This window comes from Silurus meridionalis, chromosome 23 (assembly GCF_014805685.1).
Source record: "Silurus meridionalis isolate SWU-2019-XX chromosome 23, ASM1480568v1, whole genome shotgun sequence".
Classification (NCBI taxonomy): domain Eukaryota; kingdom Metazoa; phylum Chordata; class Actinopteri; order Siluriformes; family Siluridae; genus Silurus; species Silurus meridionalis.
Window position 1 is genome coordinate 198,239 of NC_060906.1, and position 8,266 is coordinate 206,504.

The 8,266-nt window shown below is 40.1% G+C and overlaps 1 protein-coding gene across 1 annotated transcript; it reads right to left on the reverse strand.

Moving 5' to 3' along the window:
* Window positions 1-2,976: 2,976 nt before the first annotated feature.
* Window positions 2,977-6,911, reverse strand: LOC124377318 (zinc finger protein OZF-like). The gene is made up of 2 exons (XM_046836744.1): window positions 6,540-6,911; window positions 2,977-4,796 (listed from the first exon to the last, which is right to left on the reverse strand). The coding sequence occupies exons 1-2, from the start codon at window positions 6,909-6,911 to the stop codon at window positions 3,606-3,608; spliced, it is 1,563 nt and encodes a 520-aa protein (XP_046692700.1). The 3' UTR covers window positions 2,977-3,605.
* Between the last annotated feature and the right edge of the window lie 1,355 nt (window positions 6,912-8,266).

An 8,266-nucleotide genomic window follows, 5' to 3' on the forward strand; every position in this document is an offset into this window, starting at 1 on the left:
ACAGATTCCTCAAAATTGTACTTAAGTAAATTTACTCCGTTACTGTCCGGCTCTGTCTATTTCACACACAATGCCTTTAATGTTCCCATATTCACTGTAGTTATGCTGAACCCTTTTGATTTTTTGTCTCTTTATAGTTCTTTTATTTAATTTCTTTTTTAGTTCATATTATGGTTTTTCTTAAGATTATTATTATTTATTGCAGCTTATTATGCACTTTTATTTGTTTATTAACTCCTTTTTAAAAGGTCTTACCATGTATCCTACACGCGGATCACATGGTTTCTCCAGTTTCACCAGCATTCACTAATAATTTAGTGTCCACTTCATCATCAGTCATAATCTACAAGTGATATCTGTTCCTAATGAATTATAACGGGTATGGAATTTAAAAAGCTTATTTTAGAGAGAAAATCCCAAGAACGGTGACAAACATCAGCGTTACATCCTGAAATGGAAAGCCTCAAATTTCTGCATGATCGCTAAATAATTAGCAGAGGAGTAAAATGTAAAGGTTGTTAAGGACATTACTATGTCTATAAAATAAGCATAACTTATTGTGTAAAATTTTTTGTAGTAATTCTAACAGTTTTTTTTGCTAATGCCAGTAAAGTTACTTGAATATGTTCATTTTCACCCTCATTTAAATACTTACAAATATCGCTAATAATACTTATAAGTATTGCGCTTTTAACAATGAACTTTGTCTCGAAACAGCTTTACACAGATAATGTGGTGATTAAAAGTAAATATGTTCTTTATAAGTAAGTTTGTCTTTGATGAGCAAAAATTTCCCGAGATGGCATAAGGAAGAAACCTTGAGAGGAACCAGACTCATGAGGGAACCCATCCTCATCTGGGTTGCACCAAATGTCTATTTATAGCAGATATACAGATGATAGCAGATGATCAAAAGCGAAAAGTAGTCCTGAGTCAGTGTAGGAGACTGTTGACATTAACTACAGTCCAATCCATCCTCAAAGCTCCCGTTCTTACTCCAGAATTTCATGGAACCACCCAAGGCGCTGATGAGAAACCGTCCCAAGCTGCAAAGAGTGGCCTCCAAATGAAGAGAACTCTATCCAGAGGCAGGCCTGGATGAAGTGGGAAGATCACGGAGGGGAGAGGGGCAGGAACAGTGGTCACTGGAGCCTCAGGAGCTTGTTTAACTCGACCGAGAGAGAGAGAGAGAGAGAGAGAGAGAGAGAAAGGGTGACAGGAAGAGACGGATATGGATTATTAAGTGTCATTGTTGCATAAAAGTGAATGTCACTGTGCATTTTGGACTCCAGCAAGACTCGCTATGGCAGCATAACTACAAAGAAAAACCAGAAGGTAACACAGACATGAGGGGTCTCTGGGATAAGAGACGACCCACCACACCACCGTCAACAAACCTGAGTGAACGTGTGAATGTGAGGGGACGACAGCATACAAATATCCCAGTTCACCAAACACTCTATATCAATGCTCCCTCCAGATCTGAGCCTTTACCTAAGAAAGAATTCTACTGATCAAAGGCTTGACTTAATAAATATGTTTTCAACCTCGACTTGAACACTGAGACTGTGTTTGAGTCCCGAACACTGATTGGAAGGCTGTTCCATAACTGTGGGCTTTATAAGAGAAAGATCTGCCCCCTGCTGTAGTCTTCATTATTTGAGGAACTAACAGATAGCCAGCACCTTTTGATCTAAGTAGGCGTGGAGATGGGCACACAGACTTCACCTGACCTTCCTGTTCTTTTACATCAGGAGACACAAACTGATAAAAAAAGATTCTGAAGGTCTTCGCACACCTGCATCGACTCCTCCTATCTCTTCTCCTTATATCTCTTCTCCATATCATTCTTACTGGTCTTCCATTGACTAATCTACATCGCCCCCCTCCCGTGTATTATCCCCCCATACCTTCTCCTGAATCTGACCTTGACTGCTCTCCTTCACGCTATTCACTCTTTTTCCTTTGTTTATGGTATCTAATAATTTTTGTACTAGATATATGCTAAATATGTTGAATGAAACATGCTCTAAATAAATTGGATTAAGATACAAGGTAAATCGGTTGGATTAGAATCTCTCTCTTCAGATTGATTTGTTTTAAGGAAGAAAATAGAGAGACTGATCGTACAATAAAACTATACCATTTCTAAAATCATACAACCCCAATTCCAAAAATGTTGGGACACTTGATAAATAAATAAAAACAGTGCAATGATTAGCAAACCACATAAATGCATATTTTATTCACAATAAAACAAGTTTGATGTTTAAACTGACAATATATCCCATTGCAGGGGGAATAAAATTGTCATTTTGAATTTTAATCGCAACACATCTCAAAAAAGTTGGGACAGGGCAATGTGTAGCATCAGGTCTTCTGTCCATAAAAGCTGGTAACTGAGAAGACCAGTTGCTGAGGTTTTGGGAGAGGAATGTTGGCCCATGTGTGTCTGATACAGGGTTCTAGCTGCTCAGAAGTTCTTGGTTTCCTTTGTTGTATTTTTGATTTCATGAGGCACCAAATGTTTTGACATGATGAAAGGTCTAGACTGCAGGCAGACCAGTTCAGCACCCACACATGCAGACTACAGAGTCACATTATTGTAATCGATGCAGTATGCAGTTAGTATTGTCTTACTCAAATATACAAGACCTTCCCTGGATAAGAAATCTTCTGGATGGAAGCATTTGTTGCTCTAAAACTTGTATATACCATTCAGCATTGATGGAGCCTTTCCAGATGTACTAGCTGCCCATTCCACAGGCACTATTCCAAGTGGTCCATGGTTTCCAAAAAAATAAATTTACATTTTTATACGTCTGGCCACAGAACAGTTTTCTACTTTGCCTCAGTACATTTCAAAATGAGCTTTGACTCAATAGAGGATGGTGGTGTTTCTGGATCATGTTCACAGAGAGCCTCGAAAGGTAAGACATTGACAACAAGTAGGAGGCTGCGATGAATTACACAGAGGTTTTCTTACCGGTCTCAGGTTGTATTTTGTACATTGGTCCATAACAAATACATTCCATGATCTGACATATATCCTTATCCCAGTATGGATGTCATTTACTAGCGGGACGCATTTTTTCAGAAAATGTTCTATCCAACACCCTGTTACCTGCTGGAGGAATGGAATATTCAACACTCATTTGGCACAATGTGTGTGTATATACAGTATATATCTAGTGTGTGTATAATAGTGTAGATAACATTGTAATCCTTATTAAGCTAACTGATCTATCAGATGATGTTCAGAAAGCACGTGTGTGTAATGACCCGAACTTCTTGCCATAGAATTTAGTTAGGTGTAGTTGGACTAGAATTCTCCCTCTAAATTAGATGTAAACAATATTCTGATGGCTTTTTCTGTGTCTGTGCCCTGGTGTGATTACTGAAAAGTAAAAACTAAATTACAAAAACATTATTCTTAGTTTAAAAAATTCACATCAGGAGCTGATGTTAGGGCACTTGTGCTTTTGTAATGATCGTCAATGAGCATAGCTCCGCCCACATTTTCCACAGAATCACAGCTTCTGTCCTGTATGATTCTGCTGGTGTTTGAGAAGGCCACTCGAATAACGAAAACTTTCCCCACAATGTCAGCAGTGAGACGGCTTCTCTCCTGTGTGGATTCGCTGGTGTTTCTGAAAATAATTTTCTCGTTTAAAACTCTTCCCACACTGTTCACAGTGATACGGCTTCTCTTCTGTGTGGATTCGCTGGTGTATTGTGAGATGACTCTGGTGAATAAAACTCTTTCCACACTGTTTACAGTAATACGGCTTCTCTCCTGTGTGGATTCGCTGGTGTGCCTTGAGACTATGCTGTTGAGTAAAAAACTTCCCACACTGGTCACAGTAATATGGCTTCTCTCCTGTGTGGATACACTGGTGTTCTTTGAGACTACTCTGACGAGTAAAACTCTTTTCACACTGTTCACAGTAATACGGCTTCTCTCCTGTGTGGACACGCTGGTGTATTGTGAGATGACTCTGGCGAGTAAAACTCTTTTCACACTGTTCACAGTGATACGGCTTCTCTCCTGTGTGGACACGCTGGTGTATTTTGAGATGACTCTGGCGATTAAAACTCTTCCCACACTGTTCACAGTGATACGGCTTCTCTCCTGTGTGGATACGCTGGTGTACAGAGAGACTACTCTGTTGAGTAAAACTCTTTCCACACTGTTCACAGTAATACGGCTTCAGTCCTGTGTGGATTCGCTGGTGTACCTTGAGACTACTCTGTTGAGTAAAACTCTTCCCACACTGTTCACAGTGATACGGCTTCAGTCCTGTGTGGATACGCTGGTGTTCTTTGAGACCACTCTGATGAGTAAAACTCTTCCCACACTGTTTACAGTGATACGGCTTCTCTCCCGTGTGGATTCGCTGGTGTACCTTGAGGCTACTCTGATGAGCAAAACTCCTCCCACACTGTTCACAGTAATACGGCCTCTCTCTTGTGTGGATTCGCAGGTGTACTTGAAGATGAGAAAATCGGATAAAACTTTTCCCACACTGTGTACAGTGATACGGCTTCTCTCCTGTGTGGATTCGCTGGTGTACCCGAAAAGTACTATCTCGATTAAAACTCTTTCCACACTGTTCACAGTGATACGGCTTCTCTCCTGTGTGGATACTCTGGTGTCTTTTGAGATGACTCTGGTAAATAAAACTCTTCCCACACTGTTCACAGTGATACCGCTTCTCTTCTGTGTGGACACGCTGGTGTTCTTTCAGAACAGAATTTTGTGTAAATGTCTTCCCACAAACTGAGCACGGGTGCATCTGAAAAACATGATAAAACAATTCAATAATCTGTAAAAATTTTAGATTTGTCACGTATCAGAAACGTCTGCTACAGTTATCTAAGGTGGCTTAAAATTGCTGAAGCAGCCCAAATCTTAGTTTTGCAAATGCTGATGGAGCTGCTAAATAAATAAAAAATTTACACAGGATAAAAGTATAATACTAAGTATTTTAAGGAGTTTTTAAGAACAGTTCACTGTTCATGGTTCTATTTTGTTTTACAAAACCTTAAACATTTCTACCATCAAGACGAAGGAGGTTTACTAAGCAGCAATATGATCTTATTTTATATTTCAGAAAAAAAGGGAAAAAAAGTGTCGGGAAAAGGGACAGCGCCAGCTATAGGCAAATCAGGCAATTGCCTAAGGCCTGGATGTGAGGCCTCGTGATTGGAGGTGGGGGTTTGGGCTTGGATATAAAATAACTCATTCAGATGAAGTTGAACATTAATATGCAGATTTAAGTAAATTTATGAAATTACTGATAAGAGATTTTGTATAAATAATAAAGTTTAGAAATAATATATTCTGAAAGGTATAGGGAAGGAGGCTTGAAGGCCTCCAAATATCCAGAACCAGCCCTGGTTGGGGAGGAAATCATGTTTGAAATTACAGCTTATACCATATGATTGCTCTTTAAATTTCAAGAACATTTTAGGTGTATGGCATATAACAATGTGATCCCTACACCTGAGAATGTGGATATTTACTCCCAAAATGGCAGAAAGTTAACAGCACTCTGGACCTGGAGCCCTCAGAGAAACAAACCCCAACCTTCTGCTCAACACAGTGGAAATGTGGTTGTATCACAACACACTTTCTGAGATGAGACATAAATAAATTGTACCTTTGATCCAGCAGCAGCAGGAGTGTGTGGAGGTTCTCCTAAAGATCTCCATCTAGAATCTGATTTCATGATCTGCTAAATCCGGGACAAAAACGGGGTTGAAGCTCACGGCAATAGATTTATAACGTCGATGTGCACGCGCGGAAAGTGGTGGGAAAAACTCACGAGCCCAACATTAACTTTATACCAAAGCACGTGAAAGAAGTCTATAAGTACAAACACGGATCATTCACAAAGCAGTGGGCAGGGCCAACGGGTTAGAATTCAAAATATTCAAACATCATTGGCTTAGCCATTTTCAGGAAGTCAAATCTGATTGGTTGTCTGCCACTGTGCCTTTAGTGGTTGAGCTTCATGAGAGAAATGACTTCTTCATCTATCTTCATCTCTTCATTCTTTTCTATCATCATTCTCCATTTTTATTTGTTCATAGATTTTGGTTTACAAATAAACGGAGATTCACACAAATTAATTTAATTTACAAATCAATGAAAAGGAGGATTTAAAAAACTAGCTTTACTAAAGCTGCGCAAATTTGCGTAAATTCCCTGGACCTAACACCTAGTAGCACCCCTGCTGAGATTTTCACAGGCCTTCAGCTCCATTGTTCTCCTGCTTTTGTTGTGCAAACACACCCATTACCTGTGAGGCCTGGCACATTTGCATTTGTTTACTACTCTGAGCTACAACATTTGTTGAAGCTCAGAGGCCTTGGTGTCTTGGTGCATGGAACTTAGAACACACACAGTCTTGTTTTTTTTAGGTGCATAAATTGTCAAGGAGACACTGCCACTTCTAAGCACTGAAGTGGAGAATACCTCTCGCTGTGAAGTGTCTTTTGCAAGTTTAGGACGTTCACGACCGGACTTTATTCACTGTGCCCAGTAGCGTTGTTTTGCGCTGCAGCAGTCTGTGCGACAGTGACAGTGAAGTAAAGAAATTGTCCATGGTGACATTTCTCCCATCATCCAAAAATGGCTCCATCAGATTCATGACCACGTTCTCTGGAGATGCATTGCAGACATATTTGGTCTCCAAATCCATGGCCATCCAGAAATTGATCCCAAATTTGTCTGGCTTGTTTTTGGTATACTGTGTGAATGGACAATGAACCTTGGTAGGGAACAGCTGTTTATCTATGGTCATGTGTTCTCCTAAAGTAAAACTCTCAGCCCAGTTCTTTTTTAAACGTGTCCAGATGTCGGAGATCGCAGCAAATTTGTCTGTTTTCACCCATTCTGCCCGCATGTCCTTGTCATCAAATCAAAGGTGTTGCATAATTGAAATGAATCTATCTCGGAGCATTGATTAGTGGCACCAGAAATCTTTCTGACCAGGGAGAACAGATCAAAACTGGCTCTACATTAGAGGCAGACACACAGTTTACCAAGCAATGACAAGCTGCCTAGGACATCACAGGAGATTTTGCAACTCCGTGAAGATAAGGTGGCCATTCTGGAGGATATGCAGATTTTAACAGTAAAGCTGTAGACAACTCTAGCTCTTCAAGCTCTAAATTCAAGCCCTCGTGGGTCTCCTGAACTCACTAGGCTCTCTCAGTCTCAGTAAACAAATGCAAATGTGCCAGGCTTCACAGGTGTTAGGTGGTTTGCACAACAAAAGCAGGGGGAGAATCGAGCTGAAGAACTGTGAAAATCTCCGCAGGGGTTAATCACACCTCACGACGTGCACCAGAAAATAAAAAGTCAGTAATTCTAGTGTTAAGCCTCTTCTCGGCCTCATTCAGCTGTAGTAGTGCTGCGTGATCTGCTAGACTTTATACATTTAGATGTTTTGACGACACACATGATTGCCTTAAACACATTGAATAAGAGACCTCTTGTAGGTCTGATCTTTTAGATATGACCCTGGAAGAGGGGGATTGCCTATATGTAGATGTTCATTTCAAATCCCTCTGATGTGTATTTATGCACACAGCTGCAGAGTTGGTGGCACTTACAAGAGCATGTCAGTGTCTGAAGGTAAAGTAGTGACTATATACACTGATTCTAAGTCTGCTTATGGTGTTGTGCATGATTTTGCTGAAACATGGAAGCAAAGAGACTTTAAAACAGCTGATGGAAAGCCCATAGCACATTTTAATCTCATAGGCGATCTTTTAAAAGCTGTTCAACTCTCTGCCAAAGTGGCCATAGTGAAGGTTAAAGGACATGGTGATTCAGAGGAAATTCAGGGATCACGTTAGCAGATAAAGTAGCTAAGGAAGCAATACATTTGGACACAATACATACAAACCCAGAGAACTCGATGATGTCACACATCTCCAATATACCAGATATTGACCTAAAAATAATTCAGAGTCAGCCTACCGAGGAGGACATCAAGTATTGGGCTTCTAAACAATGTAAATCAGATTCTGCTGCTATTATTAGAGATGTAGATGGAAAAATTGCTCTGCCCAAACTAGCTTAGTGTTGGTGAAGCATTACCATGGGATGTCACACATTAGCATATAGCTAAAGTCATACAGGCTATAAACACATTATACTGTATTGCTGATGTAGCTAAAACCAGAGGTGGCAAAAGTACACACATCCTTTACTTTAGTAGAAGTGCAGATACTCATGTTTTAAAATATTCGG

Excerpts from the sequence above, each read along its gene's own strand:
- LOC124377318 (XM_046836744.1), bottom strand. The coding sequence starts at position 6,911 with ATGCGGGCAGAATGGGTGAAAACAGACAAATTTGCTGCGATCTCCGAC. Across the intron at positions 4,797-6,539 it reads AAACAACGCTACTGGGCACA|ATGCACCCGTGCTCAGTTTG; the intron begins GTGAATAAAGTC and ends CATGTTTTTCAG.